At 46.3% G+C, this 13,058-nt stretch overlaps 1 protein-coding gene and 1 long non-coding RNA gene across 3 annotated transcripts in view; one reads left to right on the top strand and one right to left on the bottom strand.

Moving 5' to 3' along the window:
* The window catches only part of LOC140422543 (uncharacterized), a 39,588-nt gene extending 30,315 nt beyond the window's left edge, over positions 1-9,273 (bottom strand). The window contains exons 1-2 of the mRNA XM_072507568.1: positions 8,957-9,273; positions 4,107-5,140 (exon numbers count right to left, since the gene is read on the bottom strand). Coding sequence (XP_072363669.1) covers positions 4,107-4,777 — 671 coding nt within the window. The 5' untranslated portion in view covers positions 4,778-5,140; positions 8,957-9,273. The remainder of the gene's footprint in view (positions 1-4,106; positions 5,141-8,956) is intronic.
* Positions 9,274-9,498: 225 nt separating this feature from the next.
* LOC140422546 (uncharacterized) lies at positions 9,499-12,705 on the top strand. 2 transcript variants are annotated; one of them, XR_011947511.1, is made up of 4 exons: positions 9,499-9,625; positions 9,810-9,891; positions 10,306-10,396; positions 10,741-12,705. It is a non-coding gene; the product is annotated as an uncharacterized lncRNA (long non-coding RNA). The 2 variants fall into 2 exon arrangements; XR_011947512.1 differs by having other exon boundaries at positions 9,509-9,625; positions 9,709-9,891.
* Positions 12,706-13,058: the final 353 nt, after the last annotated feature.

The following is a 13,058-nucleotide window of genomic DNA, read 5'->3' as shown; positions in this document are numbered from 1 at the left end:
TCGATCTGACCTTGGGTGACTGGCTGTGTGAAGCTGATACATTCTCCCCGTGTCTGCGTGGGTTTCCTCTGGGTGATCCTGTTTCCTCGCACAGTCCAAACACGGGCAGGTTAGGTAGATTGGCCATATTAAATTGTCCTTTAGTGTCCAGGGATGCGTGTAGGTAAGGCAAAGGTGTTATTGGGGTAGGGCAGGGGAGTGTGATTGGTGGATTGCTCTTTCAGAGGGTTGGTGCAGACGTGATGAGCCGATTGGTCTCCTTCTGCGCTGCAGGGATTCTATAAAATTAAGGTTCTGAATTGGGGGAGGGCCAATTTTAATATAATGACAGGATCTGTCCAAAGTTAACTGGGAGCGGCTACGTTTAGGAAAATCCACATCGGAGCTGTGGGATTCATTCAAAAAGGAAATAGAGAGAGTACAGGGCCAACATGTTCCCGTGATAGTGAGGGGTGGGAGCAACAAGTCCAGAGAACCCTGGATATCAAGGGGTATATATCCAGGGTTGGATAAGGAAACAAAAGGAGGCTTATGGCAGATACCGAAGGCTCAATACAGCGGAAGCCCTCGAGAAATCTATAGAAAGTGCAGGGGGTGACTTAAGAAAGAAATTAGGAGAGCGAATAGGGGGAATGAAAAAGCACCGGCAGATAAAATAAAGGAAAATGCAAAGATGTTTTCTAAGTATGTTAGGGACAGGAGGGTGACCAGGATAAGAGTAGGGCCCATTATGGACCAACGTGGCAATGTGTGTGTGGAACCAGAAGATATAGGTGAGGTTTTAAATGAGTCGATTGCATCTGTGTTCACGAAGGAGAAAAATGGTGCAGGTATAGAAATCAGGGAGACGCATTGTGATTTACTTGAACGACTTATTAATGACAGGGAGGAGGTATTAACAGTTTTACCGGGCCTAAAAGTGGATAAACCCTCAGGGCCAGATGAGATGTATTCCAGGTTCCTGTGGGAGGTGAGGGACGACATTTCAGCGACTCGGAGAAAAAACTTTCAAATCTTCTCTGGCCACAGGCGAAGTGCCAGAGGATTGGAGGACAGCTAATGTGGTGTCATTAATCATGAAGAGAAGTAGGGACAAATTACAGGCCAGTGAGTCTGACTTCACTGGGAGGGAAACTACTGGAAACAATTCTGAGGGACAGAATTAATCTCCACTTGGAGAGGCAAGGATTAATCAAGGATCGTCAGCTTGGTTTTGGCAAAGGGAGATGGTGTCTTACAAATTTGATTGAATTTTTTGAGGAGGTAACGAGGTGTGAGATGAGGGTAGTGCGATTGATATAGTCTACGTGGACTTTGGTAAGGCTGTTCGGGGAGGCTGGTACGGGAATCGAACCCGTACTGCTGGCCTGCCTTGGTCTGCTTTAAAAGCCAGCTCTTTAGCCCTGTGCTAAACCAGTCCCTATGCGAGGCTAATGAAGAAGGCTCATGGGATTCAGAGCAATTTGGCGACCTGGATGCACAACTGGCTTTGTGTAGGAAACAGAGGGTGATGGTTGAAGGTTGTTTTTGTGTCCGGAAGCCTGTGTCCAGTGGTGTTCCACAGGGATCGGTGCTGAATCCCTTGTTGTTTGTCGTGCACATTGATGATTTGGATGTGAATCTAGGAGGTATGATAAGTAATATCACAAAAATTGGTGGTGAGGTAAATAGTGAGACGCAAGGCCTTAGATAACAGGATGACACAGACGGGCTGGTTCGATGGGCAGAAGAGTGGCCAATAGAATTTAACCCTGAAAAGTGTGAGGTATTCAACCATTCATTGTATATTCCCTTGGGAGGACTAACAAGGTAAGGGAATATACAATGAATGGTTGAACCCTGGGAAGTACAGAGGAGCAAAGGGACTTGGTGTGCAGGTTCTCAGATCTCTGAAGACAGCAGGACAGGTGGAGAAGGCGGTTGAGAAGGCCAATGGATATCTTGCCTTTATTAACCGAGGCATTGAATATAAGAGCAGGGAGGTGATGCTGGAGCTGCAGAAATTGCTGGTTAGGCCCCAGCTGGAGTACTGTGAGCAGTTCTGGACCCCATACTATAGGAAGTGATTGCACAGGAGAGGGCGCAGAGGAGATTCACCAGGATGTTGCCTGGGCTGGATCAGTTCAGCTATCAAGAGGGACTGGGTAGGCTGGGGTTGTTTTCACTGGAGCAGAGAAGGCTGAGGAGGGACTTGATTGAGACGTATAAAATTATGAGGGACGTAGATAGAGTGCATAGGAAGATACTTTTCACCTGAGTGGAGGGGTCAATAACCAGAGGCCATAGATTAATGGGCAGGAGATGAGGAAAAACCTTTCACCCAGAGGGTGATTGAAATTTGGAACTCACTGCCTGAAAGGGTAGTAGAGGCGGGAACCCTCACAACCTCTAATAAGTATTTAGATGAGCACTTGAAACGCCATAGTATACGAGGTTTGATGGTCAGTGCAGACGAGATGGCCAAAGGACCACGTTCCATTCTGGAATATTCTATCACTCTATGAGGAATGATTGGACAGGCTGGGCTGGTGTCCGATGGAGTTTAGGTGACTTGATTGAACCGCATAAGATCCTGAGGGGCCTCGACAGGGTGGATGTGGAAAGGATGTTTCCTCTTGTGGGAGAATCTAGTAATTGGAGTCACTTTAAAAGTAATAACTTGCCCATTGAAGGTAGAGGAGAACTTCTTTCTCTCAGAGGTTTGTGAGTCTTTGGAACTCTCTTCCTCAAAGGGCGGTGGAAGCAGAGTCTCTGAATATTTTGAAGGCAGAGCTGGATAGATTCTAGATAAGCAAGGGGGTGAAAGGTTATCAGAGGGTGGCGGGAATGTGGAGTTGAGGTTACAATCAGATCAGCCGGGAACGTATCGAATGGTGGAGCAAGCTCGAGGGGCCAAGTGGCCGACTCCTGCTCCTAATTTGTATGTTATCACATCCTTTATCATAGATTGTAGCATTTTCCCTCCAGCTGATGTCAGGCTAATGGGTCTGTGGTTCCCCGTTTTCTCTCTCCCTCCTTAAATATTGGGGTTACATTTACCACCTTCCAATCTGCAGGAATCATTCCAGAATCTATAGAATTTTGAAAGGTGATCACCAATGTATCCACTATCTCTACAGCCGCCTCTTTCAACACTCTGGGATGTAGAGCAGCAGCATTTGGGGATTTATTAACTTTCAACCACATTAATTTCTCCAGTACTGTTTTTTCACTGATACTAATCTCTTTCAGTCCCTCGTGCTCACTGGTCCCTTGGTTCTCTCGTGTTTTGGTGATAATTTCTGTATCTTCCTCCGTGAAGACAGACACACATTGTTTAGTTTCTCTGCCATTTCCTTATTCCCCATTATAAACTCTCCTGTCTCTGCCTGGAATGGACCCACATAGGTCTTTGCTAATCTTTTCCTTTTCACATTCCGATAGGAGCTTTTCCAGTCGGTTTTTATGTTTCTCACCAGTTTGCTCTCATATTCTATTTTCTCTTTATCAGTTTCTTGGTCCTCCTTTGCTGAATTCTAAAACAAGTTCCCACTCCTCAGGTTTGCTACAATTTTGGCCACTTTATGAGCCTCTTCCATTGGTCTACTAGTACCTTTAACTTTTGTTGTTAGCCACAGTTGCATCACTTTTCCTGTTGGATTTTTGTTCCTTAAAGGAATCTATATTTGATGTCAATATATAATAATTCCGTAAACACTAGCAATTGCAAGTTCCCAATCTACCACAGACAACTTGCCCCTAATACCTTGACAGTTTCGTTCTGCGAGGAACACCCAGATAAAGTAAACAAAAGAACCATGTTGTACCATGACCCATGTTCATGGCAATGTGGCATGCTTTGGGTGTTTTCAAACAGATATGCAAACTAAATATCTTTTAACTTCCAAAACCTTTTCAATCCGTGATCCTTGTGAAATTTGAACCAGGTATTCACAACAAGGCTCAAAGAGCATCAGCCCCCAGGTGGCAAAGTCGTGAGGACGGCCAGTCCAGCAGAAAGAAACCTTCCAACCCTCCCCATTGACCAACTGACAGAATGAGCAAAATATAGTCCTGGATGTCTTTGAGAGTGGAAACAAAACAGCAGAATCCAACCTTGTAATCACATGTCAATTTGTTGGTGTTTCAATAGGTGTGATGAATTACGAAATCCCTTCCCACACAGAGAGCAGATGCACAGCCCCTCTCCAGTATGAATTCGCCGGTGTCTCCGCAGTGTGGATGAATCACTGAATGCCTTCCCACATTCAAGGCAGGTGAATCGCCTCTCGCCTGTGTGAACCCGCCGGTGTCTCCGCAGGTGGGATGGATCACTGAATCCTTTCCCACATTCAGAGCAGGCAAACGGCTTCTCCCCAGTGTGGACCCGTTGGTGTACCTGAAGGGTGGATGAAATACTGAATCCCTTCCCACACTGAGAGCAGGTGAATGGTTTCTCCCCAGTGTGAACTCGCTGGTGTGTCTGCAGGTTGGATAATTCACCAAATCCCTTCCCACACTGAGAGCAGGTGAACGGCCTCTCCCCAGTGTGAACTCGCTGGTGTGTCAACAGGTGGGACGAATCTCTGAATTCCTTCTCACACTGAGAGCACGGGAACGGCCTCTCCCCAGTGTGAACTCGCTTATGTTTCTGCAGGGTGGATGAATCACTGAATCCCTTTCCACACACAGAGCAGGTGAACGGCCTCTCCCCAGTGTGAACGCGTCGATGAGCTTCCAGCACGGATGGGGCTCTGTATCCCTTCCCACAGTCCCCACATTTCCACGGTTTCTCCATGTTTTGTGTCTCTTTCTGTCTCTCCAAGTTGGACAATCAGCTGGAGCCTCGATTGCACACAGAGCACGGTCTCTGTGGTCTCCCCCTGCTGTCAATGGTGTGATGATATTTTAGGCTGTTTAAAAGTTCTTTCCACAGTCAGTACAGTGGAACACTCTCACTCAGGTGTGTGTGTGTGTGTGTCTCAGTCACAATACTGTTTAAAATATTTTGGAGCTGTCAAACTGGGAATGTTTTTCCTTCGTGATTAAAAGGCTGTTGATATTCAGGTTGCGATGAATTGAGTGGCTCGATCACATCCGGACGTGACATTGGAGATTTCTGTCTGTAATTCTTCCTCTTCTAATATCCTGTAAAAACAAACTGGAAAAGACATCACTATCAGTACAGGATAGCAATTCAAAACAGACCATTCTAGTTTCTATGGAACATTGTTTCCTCTCTCATTCCCCCAAACCTGTAAATCTCCATCCCACACACTCTCCATCCATTCTCACTCTGCTGTATCTAATATTCACCCTCCAAATTCTCCTGAAGGTGCTGATTCAGGCTGATTGACAGATCCCTGCTCACTGCTTCCTGTCCTGGACACAGAGACCATAACAAATAGGAGCTGCAGTCGGCCCATTGGAATTTGTTTATTGTCACATGTAAAGAGGTACAGTGAAAAGTATTTTTCTGCGGGCAGCTCAACAGATAATTAAGTAATTGAAAAGAAATACATAATAGGGCAACACAAGGTACACAATGTAACTACATAACACTGGCATCGGGAGAACCATACAGGGGTGTAGTGTTAATGAGGTCAGTCCATAAGAGGGACATTTAGGCATTCAATGAGCCCATTGGCTGATCGACCTCAGCACGATCGTCCCACATTATCCTCCATACACCTTGATATCTTAAATATTAGAAACCCATCAATCTTGGTCATGAAAATAAAAGCAAATTACTGCGGATGCTGGAATCTGAAACAAAAACAGAAAATACTGGACAATCTCAGCAGGTCTGACAGCTTCTGTGGAGAGAGAAGGGAGCTAACGTTTCGAGTATGGATGACTCTTTGTCAAAGCTTTGACAAGGATTCACCCAGACTCGAAACATTAGCTCCCTTCTCTCAGGAGGGCTTCTCAAAACAATATGTAGATAGTCCAACTAGGGAAGGGGCGGTACTGGACCTGGTATTGGGGAATGAGCCCGGCCAGGTGGTAGAAGTTTCAGTAGGGGAGCATTTCGGGAACAGTGACCACAATTCAGTAAGTTTTAAAGTGCTGGTGGACAAGGATAAGAGTGGTCCTAGGGTGAATGTGCTAAATTGGGGGAAGGCTAATTATAACAATATTAGGCGGGAACTGAAGAACCTAGATTGGGGGCGGATTTTTGAGGGCAAATCAACATCTGACATGTGGGAGGCTTTCAAGTGTCAGTTGAAAGGAATTCAGGACCGGCATGTTCCTGTGAGGAAGAAGGATAAATACGGCAATTTTCGGGAACCTTGGATAACGAGAGATATTGTAGGCCTCGTCAAAAAGAAAAAGGAGGCATTTGTCAGGGCTAAAAGGCTGGGAACAGACGAAGCCTGTGTGGAATATAAGGAAAGTAGAAAGGAACTTAAGCAAGGAGTCAGGAGGGCTAGAAGGGGTCACGAAAAGTCATTGGCAAATAGGGTTAAGGAAAATCCCAAGGCTTTTTACACGTACATAAAAAGCAAAGAGGGTAGCCAGGGAAAGGGTTGGCCCACTGAAGGATAGGCAAGGGAATCTATGTGTGGAGCCAGAGGAAATGGGCGAGGTACTAAAGGAATACTTTGCATCAGTATTCACCAAAGAGAAGGAATTGGTAGATGTTGAGTCTGGAGAAGGGGGTGTAGATGGCCTGGGTCACATTGAGATCCAAAAAGACGAGGTGTTGGGCGTCTTAAAAAATATTAAGGTAGATAAGTCCCCAGGGCTTGATGGGATCTACCCCAGAATACTGAAGGGGGCTGGAGAGGAAATTGCTGAGGCCTTGACAGAAATCTTTGGATCCTCACTGTCTTCAGGTGATGTCCCGGAGGACTGGAGAATAGCCAATGTTGTTCCTCTGTTTAAGAAGGGTAGCAAGGATAATCCACGGAACTACAGGCCGGTGAGCCTTACTTCAATGGTAGGGAAATTACTGGAGAGAATTCTTCGAGACAGGATCTACTCCCATTTGGAAGCAAATGGATGTATTAGTGAGAGGCAGCATGGTTTTGTGAAGGGGAGGTTGTGTCTCACTAACTTGATAGAGTTTTTCGAGGAGGTCACAAAGATGATTGATGCAGGTAGGGCAGTGGATGTTATCTATATGGACTTCAGTAAGGCCTTTGACAAGGTCCTTCATGGTAGACTAGTTCAAAAGGTGAAGTCCCGCGGGATCAGGGGTGAGCTGGCAAGGTGGATACAGAACTGGCTAGGTCATAGAAGGCAGAGAGTAGCAATGGAAGGATGCTTTTCTAATTGGAGGGCTGTGACCAGTGGTGTTCCGCAGGGATCAGTGCTGGGACCTTTGCTGTTTGTAGTATATATAAATGTTTTGGAGGAAAATTTAATTGGTCTGATTTGTAAGTTTGCAGACGACACAAAGGTTGGTGGAATTGCAGATAGCGATGAGGACTGTCAGAGGATACAGCAGGATTTAGATTGTTTGAAGACTTGGGCGGAGAGATGGCAGATGGAGTTTAATCCGGACAAATGTGAGGTAATGCATTTTGGAAGGTCTAATGCAGGTAGGGAATATACAGTGAATGGTAGAACCCTCAAGAGTATTGAAAGTCAGAGAGATCTAGGAGTACAGGTCCACAGGTCACTGAAAGGGACAACACAGGTGGAGAAGGTAGTCAAGAAGGCATGCTTGCCTTCATTGGCCGGGGCATTGAGTATAAGAATTGGCAAGTCATGTTGCAGCTGTATAGAACCTTAGTTAGGCCACACTTGGAGTATAGTGTTCAATTCTGGTCGCCACACTACCAGAAGGATGTGGAGGCTTTAGAGAGGGTGCAGAAGAGATTTACCAGAATGTTGCCTGGTATGGAGGGCATTAGCTATGAGGAGCGGTTGAATAAACTCGGTTTGTTCTCACTGGAACGACGGTTCCCACGATACGTCACCTACGTCTACAAAATTATGAGGGGCATAGACAGAGTGGATAGTCAGAGGCTTTTCCCCAGGGTAGAGGGGTCAATTACTAGGGGGCATAGGTTTAAGGTGAGAGGGGCAAGGTTTAGAGTAGATGTACGTGGCACGTTTTTTACACAGAGGGTAGTGGTGGAAGCAGGGACGATAGTGACATTTAAGGGGCATCTTGACAAATACATGAGTAGGATGGGAATAGAGGGATACGGACCCAGGAAGCGTAGAAGATTGTAGTTTAGTCAGGCAGCATGGTCGGAACGGGCTTGGAGGGCCGAAGGGCCTGTTCCTGTGCTGTACATTTCTTTGTTCTGTGTTTGTTCTTTGTTCACAGATGCTGTCGGACTGCTGAGATTATCCATTGCATTCTGTTTTTGTTTCTGTCCTGAAAATACTTGATGACTGAGGCTCCACAATCCTCTGGGGTAGAGAATTCAAAGCTTCACCACATCCTCAAGTGAAGAAATCCCTCTTCATTTTCGCTTTCTCCTCATTTTCCTGCCAGTTCACAGTGTCCAACTCATCCGTAAATATATTCAATGACCCTCAGACTCCACTGGTTTCTGTGGAAAAGAATTCCAGAGACTAATAACCCTCTGAGGGAAGAGATGACTGGAAATATATAACACAGCTACAGGACAATATTACACAACTAGAAATGACAATAAATGTACTTTATTACAGAACCATCAATAATATATCTAATCTGTACCATTTAACACTGAACATTTCTCTGTCTGATATTAATTTACTGTCCCTTAAATGTCAGCCATCTCCTGGGGAAAGGAGCCCTTTAATTGTGAACATTGGGAAAGAGACCATCCTTTTAACCAGACAAATAAATGTGTCAAGCTGAGGGAGCAAAGGATGTCAATGTCTTTGAGAGAGAGAGACCTGGGCCAAGCTTTCCAGAGTCTGCACCCTCCCTGGATTCACTTCCTTTCCCTTCAGTTTCTGCAAGTGACCAATTGAAGGTGAGAATGAGAAAAGAAATGGAAAGGGGGAGAAAAGAAAGTGTTTTACTCACAGATGTTGGAGACAGGAGGAGGTTTCAGTCTGTGTGAAGCTCAATCTTCATCCACACAAAGTCCGCGCTCTGATTGGCTGGAGGAGCAGACTCCTTCCGGGACTCTGGGTTTCCGATTGATCGATACCTCTGCATAAAGGTCAGGGGGCGGGCCCTCCCCCGTACATGCCCAGCTGCTCCTCTCTCTTGAACATGCGCAGTCCCGGGGAGGGGGAGATCACCGAGCTGCTTATCGCTCTGGCCGAAGCCGTCAGCCGGTTGCCTGGAAATATCGAAGAGGGGGAGGGGAACAATGGGTGGGGGCAGGTCTCCATTGTGACGTCACAGTGCCGCAGAGGGCGTTCCCAGCACACAGTATCCCATTGGGAGCAGTAGCGTTGGTCACAGAAACAACTCACTGCGGATTGGACACCAGCTCAGCGCCGCTGGCCCGATAAACCACGCCCTCTCCCACGGGGGGGGGGGGGCTCTCTTTGTCTACATCAGGGAGATTGACCAATGGGAATTCGCGGAGCACCGGAAGGCGAGGTCCTGTAGCCAATCAGAATCTGGGTTTTGTGTCAATGGCTGCACGAGTTTCCTCCACTGTCTGCCCAGCAAAGCTGCTCCTCTGTCTGAGTGAAGATTGAGCTGCACCCAGACTGAAACTCCCTCCTGTCCTCAACATCTGTGAGTAAAACTCTTTCTTTTCTCCCTCTTTCCATTTATTTCCTCATTCTGGTGTTCCATTGTTGACTTGTTTAAATCCCCAGGCCCAGATGACATGTATCCCGGACTGCTGTGGGACGAAAGGATGGAGATTGCAGAGGATAATAATTTTAAACAATAATTTTCAAATCTTCTCTGGTCACAGGAGCGGTGCCGGATGACTGGAGGAGAGATAATGTGGTTCCATTATTGAAAAAGGGAAGTGGGGAAAAAACATTGAATTACAGGTCAGTGAGTCTAACTTCAGTGGTCAGGAAACTGTTGGAAACAATTCTGAGGGACCGAATTAATCTCCACATGGAGAGGCAAGGATTAATCAAGGATGGTCAGAATGGTCGGGTCGCACGGTGGTGCAGTGGGTTAGCACTGCTGTCTCACGGTGCAGAGGTCCCAGGTTCGATCCCGGCTCTGGGTCACTGTCCGTGTGGCGTTTGCACATTCTCCCCATATTTGCGTGGGCTTCGCCCCCAAAACCCAAAAGATGTGCAGGGTAGGTGGATTGGCCAGGCTAAATTGCCCCTTAATTGGAAAAAATGAATTGGGTACTCTAAATTTATTTCAACAAAAGATAGTCAGAGTGGTTTGTCAGCAGGAGATCGTGTCTTTCAAATTTTATTTTACTTTTTTGATGATGTGACTAGGTGTGTAGGTGAAGGCCGTGCAGTTGATGCAACCGACATGGACTTCAGTAAGGCTGTTGACAAGGTCTCACATGGAAGAATGGTCAAGAAGGTAAGAGTCCAGAGCAATTTGGATCTAAAACTGGCTTAGAGGCAGAGGGTGATGGTCGAAGGTTGTTTTTGTCACTGCAAGACTGTTCAATGGTGTTCCGATGGGATCGGTACTGGGTCACTTGCTGTAGTAATGTATTGTAATGTTCACAATCCGGTCGGACCCCGGGGTTCCACGAGGGCATGTCTACCTTTTCAGCGTGTTTGAGATCCTCATGTGGGGTCTTCGCTGTTTTGGGAGTATTTAGTCTACATTATTAATATATTATTGATGGTCCTGGAATAAAGTACTTTGATTATTCTAGTCTTGTAAAATAGTACTGTAACTATGTTATCTATTTACAGCTAGATTATTCCAATGAGAGACCCTTTAAATGCTCTGACTGTGGGAATGGGTTCAAAAGCTCTCAGGAACTGATGTCCGGTCACCAGCACATTCACACTGAGGAGAGACAGTTCAGCTGCTCTCACTGCACAAAGAGATTTCGAACATCATCCAAACTGCGGGAACACCAGCGAGTTCACACCGGGGAGAGACCATTCATCTGCTCTCACTGCACAAAGAGGTTTAGAACATGAAATGAAAATCGCTTATTGTCACAAGTAGGCTTCAAATGAAGTTACTGTGAAAGCCCCTAGTCGCCACATTCCGCCGCCTGTTCGGGGAGGCTGGTACGGGAATTGACCGTGCTGCTGGCCTGCCTTGGTCTGCTTTCAAAGCCAGCGATTTAGCCCAGTGTGCTAAACCAGCCTAGCCTAGAACATCATCCAAACTGCGGGAACACCAGCAGGTTCACACCGGCGAGAGACCGTTCATCTGCTCCGTGTGTGGCTAACGATTCGCTCAGTTATTTGGCCTGCTGCAACACAATGTGATGCACATCAATGAGAGACCCTTTAAATGCTCAAACTGTGGGAGTGGTTTCAAAAGCACTCTGGGATTGATGGAACACCAGCGCATTCACACTGAGGCGAGACCGTTCAGCTGCTCCCACTGCACAAAGAGGTTTAGAAAGTCATCCACATTGCGAGTACACCAGCGAGTTCACACCGGGGAGAGGCCATTTACCTGCCCTGAGTGTGGGAAGGGATTCACTCAGTCATCCAGCCTTGTGAGACACCGGCGATTCCACAGGTGATGACAGGGGTTGAATTCTGCTCTTATTGCTGCTCTTAATCACATCCAGGACTGAACCATGTTTATTCTGACACTTGGTGAAGTGGGAGGGTCGGAGGGTTTCTTTCTGCTGGACTGGCCGGTCTCGACTTTGCTCCCAGTGGGCTGATGCTCTTTCAGCCTGGGAGAGCACATTTCCACTGAAATGATCCACAAAAGCTGATGCAGAACATTTATTTTATCCGGGATAGTAAATAAATGTTCCCCCCCCCCCCCCCACTACAGGTAGATCTAAAATAAATACAGAATGAACTGGGAAAACACAGCAGGTCTGGCAGCATCTGTGGAGCGAGAAACAGAGTTAATGTTTCACGTCCAATGTAACTCTACTTCAGAACTAAAGAGAGGGAGAAATGTGATGAATTTGATGCTGGTGAGAAAGGGGGAGGGTCAGGTAGAACAAAAGGGAAAGTCAGGGATTGGTTAGAGGGTGGGTGAGATTAAATGACAAAAATGTCCTGGAACAAAAGGCAAAGGGAGAGGTAATGGTTGTGGTAAAGAAACAAAGCATTGGTCCAGAGTAAGTGTTAATGGCAGAATAAAGGACAGCTCTGTCTGGAAGCAAAAAACATGAAAACAAGATGCAGACTGACACTCGGCAAAAAAACAATCAAAATGGAGGAGAGAGTTCAGGGTGTGAAGTTGTTGAATTCAATGTTGAGTCCAGAAGGCTGTAAAGTGCCTCATGGGAAGATGAGGGGCTGTTGGTCCAGCTTGTGTTGGGCTTCTCCGGAACATTTGCAGCAGGCCGAGGACAGAAATGTGAGCCTGAGAGCAAGGTGGTGAATTCTAATGGCAGCAGGCGGAAGGTGCTTGTGGACCTATTTTTCATAAATTTAGAGTACCCAATTTATTTTCCAATTAAGGGGCAATTTAGCGTGGCCTATCCATCTAGCCTGCACATCTTTGGGTCGCTGGGGTGAGACCCATGTATACACGGGGAGAATGTATACCAAATATGGACAGTGATCTGGGGCTGGGATTGTCCCCGGGTCTTCAGCGCCGTGAGGCAGCAGTGATGGGTCCAGAACATTGTGAACATCCTTTTACTCTGGTTGTCTTAGATGCTCAAGTAATTTTCAGTTTTATTTTTACCATGTTCTGTTTTATTAATAAACTTTTATCAGGAAAAATATTTGATTTTTCTGGACTTTTCGTGATGAGATTGATGCACTTTAGGGAAAGTGGGTGAGAGGGGTTGACAGGCTCTTTAACAGAAAGTGAGTCCCTCTGAGGTAATTGGCAAAGGAGCCAGAGGGGGAAATGAGATTTTATTTTATTTTTTGACACAGTGAGTTGTTCTGATCGGCCTGAATGCAGATTCAATAGTATTTTTCCAAAGGGTAAATACTTGAAATGGAAGAATTTGCAGGGCTGTGGGGAAAGAGCAGAGCAGTTGGAAGAATCAGAGAGACTTTTCAAAGAGATAGCAGGTGCAAGATGGGCCGAATGGATTCCCCTTGAAGCCTGTGAATCTGAGCCTCCT

The sequence above is a fragment of the Scyliorhinus torazame genome, chromosome 5 (genome assembly GCF_047496885.1).
Source record: "Scyliorhinus torazame isolate Kashiwa2021f chromosome 5, sScyTor2.1, whole genome shotgun sequence".
NCBI lineage: Eukaryota > Metazoa > Chordata > Chondrichthyes > Carcharhiniformes > Scyliorhinidae > Scyliorhinus > Scyliorhinus torazame.
This window is presented reverse-complemented; position numbering and strand designations above follow the sequence as displayed.